Below are 13443 nucleotides of genomic sequence, written 5' to 3' on the forward strand. Positions count from 1 at the left end.
GGCAGCTAGGATCTGGAACCAACTTCCAAGAGAAGTGGTGCTGGCTCCTACCCTGGGAAGTCTTTAAGAGGAGGCTTGATGCCTACCTAGCTGGGATCATTTGAGCCTTGTTTTTTCTCCTGCCCAGGCAGGGGGTCGGACTTGTAGAGTCGGAAGTGACCTTGTAGATCTTCTTCTATGATTCTATTATTTGGACTGATTTTCCTCTCCCCACCCCTGGTGCTCACAAAATATGTGCACCTGTTTAACTAAATCAGATGGAAAACTACATATGTAGTGTAAGCTAGAGCATTTTTACAGTTCAGTAATTCTTAGATGATACACTCAAGGTCCAAAACATTTTTACTTATATTTTCAAAGAGTGAAAAAAAATTAGCATTCTCATTGGAACTTTCCATATGCAACTAAAATATATATATGGGGAAAGGGGGAAGCATGAACCAGTCTTCTTACACCTAACTTTTTGGGGCTTCAGCATAGCCAGTATGCAACTCAGCATGCAGGCTAGTCTCTAAAGCAATGGTTCTCAACTTTGTTATACTCAAGCCACCCCTTGGAAAATGCCAGGTCCTAGCTTTAATTTGTTTCTTGAGAAGGAAAGGAAAGGAAGGAAAAATGTTGCAAAGACAATCACAAAGATCACAACAGGGTAGAATTTTTTTTTAAACTTATGGATTCCTATTTAAAAATTTCTGGCTGGAAACAGATGTCACTTTGTGCCACTGCAACACAAAGCGAGAGAAAACAGATATCCATACCTTCTGTTGCACCACAAATGCTCACATTTGTACCCAGGACAAAAGGTAGTAACCATTTGGGCTGCTTTATTGCCTCCCGTGTGTTTCTTTATGACTGAAGAGCCTGGGCATCATGAAGAGACATACTGAGGCAAACTCAAATTCAAATCCAGAACCAATCTGTAAATAAATTTGGTCTCTAGAGAACTAGCCAGGCACTCAAGAGTTGGCAAACATTTTGCTAAACCTGGCCTAGTTAATGATGTGATAGTTTTAATATGGTTTTGCTATAGCTTTTAGAATAATATTTGTATGACCTAGAGCATGAGCACATCAGTGAAAATGTTCCCATTTAAACCCACAGATAAAAGCTACAATTTCCCCACAGCCAGTTTTTAAACTACTGCCTTAAACAGAAGTGAATTCAGAACACCCTTGCAATTTCCTAAAAATGATCTGTAATTCCTTATTGAAAAATGAATTTATTTCAACCATGCAACTTACCAATCTGCTCAGACAAGTGGCGTGCTGGTCTTGCTGGCTGAAGGGATTTGCCAATCATTTTTTTGATTTCCATGGTCTTTAAAATGTTGAGGCTCCTCACTTTAAAAAAAAAAAAATACAGATTAATATGAAACATTCTGCTACAGAAATGAATACAATGTTTTTTCCTACTTCCCTACTGGAGCTTGGTACATTTGAGAAAATGGTTCTAGGCAAAAGCAGAAAGAGGGAAGGGTCACTGAATGCAAATACTTGGGGGATGGGGGGAGGGGAGAGAAAAAACAAACAAACCATAAAGTAAGAAAAGTAAGTAAGTATCCCAATGTGAAGAGGCAAGGATTTGGGGGTAGGTGATCTCCTTTACTGGACAAACTGTATATCTGGGATATTTAGACAGGCATTTGAGTAACATAGTACCTTTCCTCAGGTCTGTGTGCTCCTCTCCCAGAGAAAGCTTGGCTAAATCTATCCCAAACAAACATGTAGGTCCAATGAAAGAGTTCACCCACAAAAATCCTTGCCACTTGCATATTTCCTGCACCACTATGGTGACATCATTTCATCACCACTTATTCTATATACAGTAATTTTGTTTACAAGTCTTGAGATATCCTTTATCTGATAGAAAATTGCAATCCCTGGGTTCAAGTATTTTTCTGACTGGCAAAGAATTCAGTCTGCAGGCACTGACATTAGCTTCTCTTAATTGTATAAGCTAAGCCTTAGACACTTTTTTTTGTCGTGCTACAAAGTTTGCAAAGCTATAAAAACAGATTATGTGCTCCTTTTAACTGGAGAGCAGCATTACCACAAAGGCATGATCTAAAGCCAGGGGAAATTAGGAGGCTGTTTCTTGGTTTCCCTCCTCCCAGAGAAGCCTGTCCGTGAGTGAGGCAGGCCTACTGACAACAGCTGATGGTAAGCCACCGGCAGCAGCAGCAAGTGCTGAGTGTGTGGCAGAGACAACTGCCACTGGAGCCCCATCTTCTGTTAGCCCCATCAGCCTTTGCTGCTGGTTGACATACAAGCCAACCCTTGCAAGGCGCACGGCTGGGCGGGCTATCAGGGAGGCCAGCTGCTCTCCCTCCTGCTTTGTGGGGGAGTGCAGGCTGGGAAGGGAGGAGGGGAAGGAGAGGAAGCAATAACCATTGTGGGATACAGACAGTCCTGGACTTATGACTTTACATTATGATGAACGACATTCACAACATTTGTAAACTGACAGGGCTCCGATGCAGGCTTCACCTTTACAACACTCGATACAGCTGCGTCCAGCTGGGAATTCTGTTGTAGTAGAGGGGGCGGGAAAGGGCACAGAGCAGCAGATCAATGCCCCTGCAGCAAAGGAGGGATTGCGGCCGGGGCTGGGACCAGGGCTGTGCCAAGGGGGACCCAAGGGGGGTGGGGGAGGCAGCTCCCACCACTGCGCACTGCCAGCCTGGGAGGGCGTGCAGGGGGGTGGTGGAAAGCATGTGCCCCAGATCTGAATGGGGTGGGCAGGGCCAGGGCTGAGCTTCCCAGAAAGTGCTGGGAATAGGGGCTCTGCCCGTCTGCCACTAGCCTAGCTGGGCTCAGGGGGCCCAGGATGCAGGCACGGCTTGCTCCGGGCTGGTGTGGCAGTGTTAGGAGCAGGAGCTATACTCTGCCGCCAGTCACCCAGTCAGGGCAGGGGAGCGCAGGTGCTGTGCTGCCTCCAGAAAGCAGCATGCAGCAACAGGAGCAGCCCCAGCCTCCCTACACCTCCCAGATGAGCAGCAGCTTTGCTCTACTCTGCCCGGGCTGAGCCAGTGGTGGCAGCAGCAGGGCACGGCAGGGGCATGCCCTGGTTCTGTGCAAGGTGGCCAGAACCAGGGCCACACCAGGCTGAACTCCAGGTAGGCTATGGGGAATTTTAGAGTGACTGCAGCCCCCATAGTCCCTGCTCTGCCACCTGCCCTACACCGTGCCCTGCCACGGTTGCCACTAGCCCAGCCGGGGCGAGGTAGGACGAAGCCACAGCTCATCTGGGAGGCTGTAACAGCTCCTACTGCTACGCACCACTTGTCCAAGGCAGCACAGCGACACCACCCCAGCTGAGCAAACAGAGGCAGGGCATAGCCCCTGCTCCCAGTGCTGCCGCACCTGCCCAGAGCAAGCCACGCCTGCGTCCCATCACCCCTCCCCCCAGCCCCAATCCCTCCCTCACTGCAGGGCACTGATTTCCCCATGCCACTTCCCTACCCACCACAACAGACTTACTAGCTGGATGCAGCTGTGTCAGGTATGGTAAAGGAACCGACCCCCCATTTGTAACATTGTTTCTATGGGAAAATTGGTTCCGAATTACAACCTTTTAACTTACCACGCAGTTTTCAGAAACCAATTGTGTCCTAAGTCTGAAGACTGCCTGTACTGGCGACTGAGATCAGTACACATGTTAAATGTGTCACAGGGGGAAAAAAAAGAGATGGTTTGAAACAGCAGCTTCTATGGTACACTATTTTTTTGACCAACTGGCTATTATGTTAGTGCTACACAGGGTGGATAAAAATCAATGACTTAAAAATAAATAAATATAAATAAAAATAAATCAGAATTTTACTACTTAAAATCACATTTTTATTTAATTGTATTTTTATTGTTTGTGTTAAGATGCTTTACAAAATAAACCTATATATCTTAAATTAAAACTCTTTTATATTAAAGCTCAAAGATATCATCATGGAATAGGGACTATAAATTCTAATTATACACTATTTGAGACAATATATTCCTGTAATGTTTTTAGAAAAGTTTTATAAATAGATCACAATAGGTCATGGACTATATTAGGGGCCCAATCTTATGGGCCCAGAGACTCCTCTATAGATTAGTAAAGGGGAGTCAGTGCTCAGTCCATAAGATTCCCATTAAGCATTCCTGTGATGCTTAGTTTCAGTTCTCAAACTGAATTTGTCTCCAGAGATAACAACCATGTTGACAGCAATATATGGAGATGAAATATAACAGATTACCTACCCATAAGCCCCCTTGCCTCTTTGCAAGTTTGTGTATACAGAGTCTAGAATTTAATGTGTCTAGAGTCACACACACACACACACACACACACACACACACACACACACACCCAAAACCACTGCCACACACCTGCAGGCAATCGTGATGCCCCCCCCCCCAGCCTTAGGAAACACAAGTCGTTCATGCATATATGTGCAGCTGCACTTCTAGAAGTGTTAAATATCTCATCCGATGTACCTCATGCCCTGATGGAAAATACATAAGAGGAATAAAACTACAACTGCACACCAGAATGAACATGCACCGAAAATCTATTGAAGACAAGAATACCCAACTAGTTGTGGGGCAGGACAATCACTCCCTCTCCGATCTCTCAGGTCTAATCCTCAAAAGGGAACTTTCAAAACACTTCTGTAGACAAGCCTATGAACTTCACTTCATAAACCTACTGGATACAAAAAAAAAAAATCATGGACTCAAAATACACATTGGTTTTATGGCGCATTACAACCTGCCAGACATCCAATTCAACAGGTACCTGCCTGACCTGACCCCTTACATTTTTCTTTCCCCCCACCTTGTCTCCCCTCCCCTCCTTTTCTGCCCTTTGTCCCCTCTGATTTCCTTCCTCTTTGACAGCCTTTTTTACCTTGTATTTTTACCACTGTAATGTTTCCATTTGGCCCCTTTTTTCCCCTGCCTTCTTCCCCTCCCCCTGCTTTACTTTTTGTTTCTCCTTCTTCCCTATTTATATTTTCACTACATCCTCTCACACTTGTAGCTTCTCTCATTCCTGTTTTCCTGATCTCCAGCTATTTTCTTTTTCACCAATAGCCTCTTTTCTAACTTGTATTCATTCTATCACTGTTACGTCTCCTTTGAGCCATTTTTCCCTTGCTCTTCCTCTTCCCCCTCCCCTCTCTGTTTACCTCTCTGCTTCATCTTCTAATTTCTACCTATTTACATTCTCATGGACATGCTGCCACACTTTTAGCTTCTCTCATTTCTTGCAGTCACAGAACAGCAGAGTCTTCCTATGCCTTAAGAAGGGTGACTGCACCCAAAAGCTTGCTAAGAACTTTTTTCCAGCTATGCAATTGGTCTAATAAAAGATCTCACATCTACTCAAAGAACCTTGCCCTCCTCCTTTTTAGGAAATTTTTCTTATTTCATGGAGGATTGATGGTAACGCAACTGTTAATATAGCCTTTGTGGGAGTCTTTTAGAAACAAAAACCAAGACAGGTCAACTGCGCAAATGTCACTAATGTACTACTAGTTGTCAACATGAGAACTAGAACTGACAACAATTGGCAACAGGAAGTGAAAAGAAGGGCCACTCTACAGTTTGTGGTATGAATCCTCCTTCCAAAAAAAAAAAACAACGAAAAAAACCCATCAGATCCGTCACTGAGTTTAGAGCAAAAAAGATATGCACAGTATAGCAAAATTATACCTTGATGTGGATGGAAAAATCAAAACTGGTTTGAGAATTGTGTGTATTTTCTCTAGTTTGCTACAGCATTTATTATTTCTGCTTACCCAATACTGGAACACAGGGCACTGTTAGAGAGTTGAAATACTATTCGCATAATATACTCCATTACTGTTTTATCAGCTGAAGCCCCAGAGTAGGTGTAGTTATATTAGTAAATAATTATTTTTGGTAATACAACATATTTCATATAGAAATGGTATAAGCTTAAAAAAATACTCTAACTAAAGTCACCAAACTGGAGCTAGGGAAAAATGAAACACAATTCTTATTTTCAGCCTGTACCTCAGATGTAGATGAACTTATATTCTAAGAAAGGATAGTCTTAGAACTTCTTTAAAAAAAAATTATCGAAATATATTAAAACCTTAAAATTCACTAATGTTGAATAAGTCTGCATTATGACAGAAGAACATACCCCCCTGCCATTCTGAACTAAACAGAAAGCATTATGTTGCAATGGGGACAAGCTCTTTTCTCCATGTTTAATTCTAAATATATTACCATACCAAAAAAGAAAAGAAAACACTAACAAGTTCATAGGAAAGTAGGGCTGGAAGGGACCTCCTGAGATCATGTAGTCAAGTCCCCTGATCAAGGCCATATCACCCCAGACTAAACCATGCCAGTCAAGTGCCTGTCCAACCTTCTCTTGAAAATTTCCAAGGATGGAGATTCCACAATTTCTCTAGGTAGCCCGTTTCCATGCTTCACCACCCTCATAGTCAGAAAGCTCCTCCTACTCTCCAACCTAAATTTCCTCTACTGCACCTTGAGGCCATTGCTCCTCATCCTGTCACCTGTATTCCATCTCCACACTCTCTATAACCACTCCCTTCAGGTATCAAATCTCCACCTCAGTCTTCTAGTGTCCAGACTAGATAATCAAGTCCTTTCCTCACAAGTCATGCTTCCCAGGCACCTAATCAGGTTTACTGCTCTGCACTGTACACTTTCTGATGTGGTCAAATCCTCCTTGAAGTATGGGACCCAAAATTGGGCGGGTAAGGTTGCACCAGTGCCAGAGAGAGAATCACTCCCCTTGATTTGCAAGGTGGCACTCCTGTTGATACAACCAAGTATGCCGTTGGCTTATTACCAAAAAAAAAGACATAGTTGGCTGATATTCATCTTATGGTCCACTATAACCCCCAGGTCCTTCTGTGCAGTACTGCAGCCTAACCAGTCATTCCCGAATCTTCCAGGCTGGCTGATCTCATATGGTGAGCTTTAAACTAGGTTCACCGGGGGTCAGGGACACAGAGAAACATGAGGACACTTCGCCATCAAACAAGGTGATGTACACAGGTATTACCCAGACAACCAACAGAGGCCAGGGCAGACTTGGGAACAAGGGGGCGGCACAGACACCTACAGGAGGCCTCAAATGCCTGTATGCAAATGCTTGAAGCATAAAGGAATAAGCAGAAGGAACTTGCCCTCCTGCTAGCTAGCAAAAACCCAGACCTAGTGGGGCTCATGGATTCTACCCACAATTGTGCAATGCACAGGCTGTACAGGCAAGACAGAGCAGGGAAAAGTGGGGTGGGGGGTGTAGCACTATACGTCAAAGAGGAATACACATCCTCAATGATCAGGATGGGGTTAAAGGAGGGGCAAAATGAGGCACTCTGGATAAGAATACGGGGGAGGGGAAGGGACTTGACAGTGGGCGCCTACTACAGACCACCTCACCAGGGGGACAAGCTGGACCTGGAATTCTCAGGTCAGCTCATGGAGGCTGTAAAAATCAAGGGATGTGGTTGTCATGGGTCACCTAAACTACCCAGACATCTGCTGGGAGGAGCAGTCAGCCAGGTCTGACTGCTCATGTAGGTTCCTAGCTGAGATACAGAACTTCCACATAACCCAGGATGTACACAGTCCCACCAGGGGAAATGCTTGCTGGACTTGGCCCTTGCCACAGGCGACAACCTGGCGAGGGATCCGCGGGTACTCAACCACCTGGGCAACAGTGATCATCGCCTGCTGGAATTTGCTATACGGAATTTTTGGTGAAAGCAAGCAGCAAGGCAGAGGTCCTTGATTTCAGGAGGGCTGACTTCTGTGAGCTAAAAAGGTTAGTAGGAGAGGCACTGGGGCCTCGGAGCTTCAATGAGATGGGAGTCCAAGACAGGTGGCTGTTCCTCAAGGAGACAATCCTCCAAGCTCAAAGGGAGTCAGTCCCAATGCACACCAAGGCGGGGCTGGAGTGCTAAGAAGCCCCCATGACTCAAAGGAATCCAGAGATACCTGAGAGGAGAAAAGGAGGTGTACAAACAGTGGAAGCAAGGGGCTATAACCAAGTAGGATTACACCTCTGTTGCTTGGGACTGCAGGGAAGCTGTTAGGAAGGCTAAGGCAGAGAAGGAGCTAGGGCTAGCAACTAGAATTAAGGATAATAAAAGGTCCTTTTTCAAATACATAGGAAGTAAGGCAGCAGCACTAGGTAACATGGGGCCCCTACAGGATATGCTTGGGGCCTGTACTGTTTAATATCTTTTCAGTTATCTGGATGTGGGCGTGGAATGCACGCTGTCCAGATTTGCTGATGACACCAAGCTGTGGGGCAAGGTGGGCATGCTGGAGGGAAGAACAGAATCCAGCTAGATCTAGACAAATTACAGAGGTGGGCGATGAGAATAGGATGGAATTCAGTGCAGACAAGTGCAAGGTGTTGCATCTAGGGAGAAGGAACCAGCAACACACCTATAGGCCAGGGAAACTCAGAGGCAGAAAGGGATCTTGGAGTCATTGTTGACTCCAGGATGAATATGAGCCACCAATGCGAGGAAGCAGTCAGTAAGGCCAACTGTACCTTGTCATGCATCTAGAGATGCATCACAAGCAGGTCCAGGGAGGGGATCCTTCCCCTCTATGCAGCATTAGTCGGGCCACAGTTGAAGTGCAGTGCCCAGAACTGGATGCACTAGTCCAAGAGGGATGTGGCTAGCACTGAGAGGGTCCAGAGGAGGGCCACTCGCATGGTCAAGGGGCAGCAGGGCAGGCCCTACAAAGAGAGGCTAAAGGGCCTGAACCTATTCTGTCTCCACAAGAGAAGGCTGAGAGGGGATCTGGTGGCCATTCACAAACTCACCAGGGAATTGGGGGAGGCTCTGTTCCCCCAGGGCGCCACCCGAGGTTACTAGGAATAATGACCACAAATTGTTAGTAAGAAAGTTCAAGCTGGACATCAGGAGACATTACTTTACAGTTAGGGCTGCCAGGCTCTGGAATGGGCTCCCAAATGAGGTGGTACTCTTTCCTACCTTGGGAGTCTTCAAGAGAAGGCTGGACAGATATTTGGCTGGGGTGATATGATCCTGACACCCATTCCTTCCTGGGGCAGGGTGTCAGACCTGATGATCTGTTTAGATCTTCTGACCTTAAGTACTATGATACTATGTGTGTGCCTGCAATTATTCCACCCTAAGTGCAGGACTTTGCACTTGTCCTAGTTGAACCTCATCCAACTGATTGCAAGCTATTCCTCCAGTCTATCTTGGTCATTCTAGATCCTAACCCTACCCTCCAGAGTATCTGCAACTTCACCCAACTTAGTGTTGTCTGCAAATCTGCAGAGTGGGCACTGAATTCCATTATCAAAATCATTAATGAAGATGTTGAACATACCAGCCCCAGGACAGATGCTTAGGAAGCCCTACTTGATACCTCCTCCCAACTAAACATAGAACCATTGATGACTACTCATGAAGCACAGTCATCCAACCAGTAATGTATCCACTTTACAGTACTTTCATCGAGTCTGTATTTCCTTAGATTATTGAGAATTTCATGGGAGAGAATGTCAAAAGCCCCACCGGTGTCAAATGGCCTCAAGAGCTGGAAAAAAAAAAAAGTGCTATTCAGTCATGATTTAAGATGATATGAACTAAGCAGTTGGTGTACAAAAAGCTATACAGCTAAGTAGTACATAAAACTTGAAGGATGCAGAAATAATTATGAATGTGGCTCATAAATATTAAGAATGATTAGAAGTACATTAAAAAATTAGGTGATCGGAGGAAAAAAATTCTGCTATGTTCCATATCCTAAATAACTTGATCAAGAACAAAAAAATTATGAAAGCAAAATTTGGTAAGATACTGAAAAACTTGGCTAAAGAAAAACTCTTTGAGAAGAAGAGATGACCTACACACATGCCAGTTTATAAAATGTCATAAAAATGAAGTCAATAAGATTAGTCTAGGACCAGTGTTCTATGGACAAGAAGTAATATAGTTGTTAAACATTTAGACAGGACACAAGATTATTATAGCTCAGGAGCAGAAGTGATGCTAGACCCTGTTCAGTAATTTTATTTAACACATGCACAGACTCACAAAAATTATTAAGAAGAACAAAGGAAATGGGTATTTTAAATCCATCTTAGTTTATTAAACAGATCTCCTTTTTCCTTACCATAAATAAGTCATGAAGGAGCAAAGAAATTTTCCCAGTAGAGCTGAACACAGGGATTTCATGGTTTAGTAAGAAGTGTTTCTTGTTTATGTGGAGGAGCAGAATGCGAGAGGCAAAGAAAAAGTAGTATTTGCAACAGCACTAAAATTCTGTGCTACCTAAGGAATATGCAGTTCAAGAAGAGAAAATGTTGGAGGAAAGATATTTAAAATAAAGCTACCATTTGGCTAGAACAATGGGCAGAAAAAAATTAAAGCTAGGTAGACAATGTAGCAGGAAAAGGAAGAAAAGAAGCTATCCTGAAGTGTATTGCAGTATTACTTTCAATGCTATATTTGTATCACACTACTTCAGTAATTCTCAACCAGGATGATGAATCCATAGTATGAAATAACATTCTGACCTATTTTAGTCCTTCTGAGTTCTCTGCAATACAGGAAGTATTCTATTATTTTACTGTAGTCAAAAAAAATGAATGAAAGCTAAGAAGAGCATTTTCTGAGGGGTGCCTTGCATCTAAAAAGTTTGAGAGCCACTGCACACTACATGATCTTGAGAAACTACCACTGTAGGGGTGTTATAGATAATCCTTTTCGTAAATAGACTCACCTTTTACGGTAGTCTGACTGTACTGAATTGTTTTAAGAAATAGGCCATGTATTATTGATCAGCAAGGCTGATCAGTCAATGATCAGCAAGGCTCTTCTCCACACACATATCCACCCTCACTTTTACAGTTAACATGCAGTTTTTAAAAAGCTATACATACCGCAATTTATCTTTAGAGTGTAATCAAATGAGGAACACTTGCAACCCATCGTCCCTACAGCCCCCCTAGAAACAAACACAACCAATGAAGAGGCTCCCATCCCCAGCAGTCCCTGACTACTGTGAAAGGCACCTGCAGGGGTTGGGGGAACTGATGCAATTAAATTAGGACAGCTTGACTTTCCTGCCATAGAATGTAGCAGGAGCCCTTCATATGATGCTTCTTCGGTCTTGGGTTAACCTATCTCCTTACACAACTCCAACATTGTACAGGGACTGAGGAAAAGAAGCAGTTTTCAGTGGATCCACTGCTACAGATAAACACTAGAATGCAGCAGGCACTGAAAAGCAAGATCATGAATGCCAGCAAAAAGACAGACATAGCACTAAAACCTCCAGTACCTTCACTGCTATCAGCTACACAAAGCCACCCGACTGAGTGTCAAACTAACTAACTAACCCAGAGGGGGGCTTCCATTTCAGAATCTTAAAAATGTATTCAAATGAAAGCGGGACAGAAACCAGCTCTAAAGTTGTTACACATTTTCAGCCACTAACTTTGTCGCTGGTCGGCTCTTTTTAGAGCTGGATGGACATTTTTATGACATGGTGAGTACCTTTGCCAGGCCAGGCCCCTCTTGGTCCGCTACCTGGCAAAATGTAAACCAGGACAGCCTGTTGCATGGATGATGGGCTGTCAGCAAATAAACTAGCACAGCCACCCAGGTTAGCCTGGACAAGGAGGGAGCATGGTGGAGATACCCACCAGGACTAAAAACAAGACCTGTCAAAGGGTGGATGAGCTCCCCTCGAGCCAACATCCTTATGCAGAGAGGAGACGGGTGCCCCCAGGTCGCTCTGCCCAAAGAGTCACCCCTGGTGCAAAGCAACTCAACTAACCCAGGAGGCTCATCGCAGCAAAGAAGCAGCTCCGACTGTCGCAGCAGCCTCAGGACCGACTCGACTTGACACAAACGTTACATTTACATCTCCACGCGCCACTCAAGCACAGGACAACTACACTGCCCTTGCCGCTGTCTCACTTTGCCAAGTCCACATCTTTTCTGCGACTCGCCAGTTAATGGCTCGATACTTGCTCTGCACCTGTGGTGGGTGGGCTTTTTTTGCACGATTAGCCAATTAACGGCATGATAATGACCATTTACCTATGGCCATCTGTTTGCTGCCCATTCCCCAGTGCAGGGCACCCCGTCTGCCGCTGGCTTCCCAGCCTGGGGAGAATCCTTAAGGCTGAAAACAGAGAGTCGCTCGTTTACACACGAGGTTTAAAGGCCGATTCCCACCCGCGGGGCGGCAGGGACCGGAGGCTCCAGCCCGAACGGCCGGCGCTCCCCGGAGCCGGGCCGGGACTCGCTCTGCCGCCCTGAAGCCCGCGGCCGAGGGAGGTGGGCAGAAGGCCGCAGCGGACTCTGACCTGCCGCCCACGCCCCGGCGCGACTCCTAGGGAAGCGCCAGGTGGACGCTCACCTCGCACTTGGCGGCGCGGGGCGGGGCCCGGCCTCGGCTGCCTCCGCGCTGCGCTCGTGGCGAAGAGCAGTTGCAGCCGGACTCCGCGGCTGTGGGATCCTTCCGCCGGGCTGCGAGACCCCGCCCCCGCTCCCCTCAGGGGGCCGCACGCTGGAGCCGCCTCTTCAGTCCTTCCCGTGGGGAAGTGGGATATAGCAAGCGCTTGCGCAGCAGAGGGCAAACGCTGCTGTCCCTCGCGCTAGGTCGGCGGCTCCGGACCCTGTCCCCTTCCCCGGACGACCGTGAAGGGCCCGTCCGCAGCTGGGAAGTCTCTGCTCGCCCGGGCACGAGGGAGCGTTTGTGCGACGGGCAGTGACATGAGTCTTGGCCATCAGAGCTACCAGGCAGTGTGTGCAGGTGCCGAGGCACAGATGGCAATGGCTCAGTGCTTGTCACGCCGGCCGTCAGTACCCGGTCCGCACCAGGACAACGAGCCATCCTCCTAGGAAACTGAAGTGGGCAAACTGTGAGGAATCCTGGTGTCATTGCCACTGACCACCCAGACACGGTGCAGACCTGTGGCGTGCATGGCTTTAGGCTTGTGACTGAATCTTACAGCGTAACTGTTGAATGTATGTTGGCTGCCAAGCAAAGCCTAATCGGAGCTACCAAATAGCTCAAACAAAACCACGCATCTAAGAGATTTGGTTCCACAGCTGGGAAGGACCAGAAGTGCTTCCTAACCTTCTAGTGGCTTTCTAGTGACTGATCAGATCTCATAATATCTTTACATAAAAAGTTACAATGATCTGCACCAGGACAGCCATAGTGTCAATGATGAGGAGAAGCCCTGATGTATAATAAATGCAAGAATGAATACGTGAACTTATTAAATGCCAGGTTGCCAAAAATATCCACTAACGGCTTAATTTATATTTATGCTACTTGATACCACCTCAATCAGAAGTCCAGCTCAGCTACTCAATAGTTTGTTCAACAATGCCCCTTTATATTTTTCTGTGCATTTCTGGTGTTAACGATTAAATGCTTCAAT

The 13443-nt window shown here is 45.8% G+C and overlaps 1 protein-coding gene across 1 annotated transcript in view; it reads right to left on the reverse strand.

The window, feature by feature from the left end:
* CUNH8orf88 (chromosome unknown C8orf88 homolog) overlaps window positions 1-12424 on the reverse strand; it is a 32816-nt gene extending 20392 nt beyond the window's left edge. Inside the window, exons 1-2 of the mRNA XM_019550318.1 lie at window positions 12411-12424; window positions 1242-1336 (exon numbers count right to left, since the gene is read on the reverse strand). Of these exons, the coding sequence (XP_019405863.1) occupies window positions 1242-1314 (73 nt within the window). The 5' untranslated portion in view covers window positions 1315-1336; window positions 12411-12424. The remainder of the gene's footprint in view (window positions 1-1241; window positions 1337-12410) is intronic.
* Between the last annotated feature and the right edge of the window lie 1019 nt (window positions 12425-13443).

Source organism: Crocodylus porosus, unplaced genomic scaffold (genome assembly GCF_001723895.1).
Source record: "Crocodylus porosus isolate Cpor-Errol unplaced genomic scaffold, CroPor_comp1, whole genome shotgun sequence".
Lineage (NCBI taxonomy): Eukaryota > Metazoa > Chordata > Crocodylia > Crocodylidae > Crocodylus > Crocodylus porosus.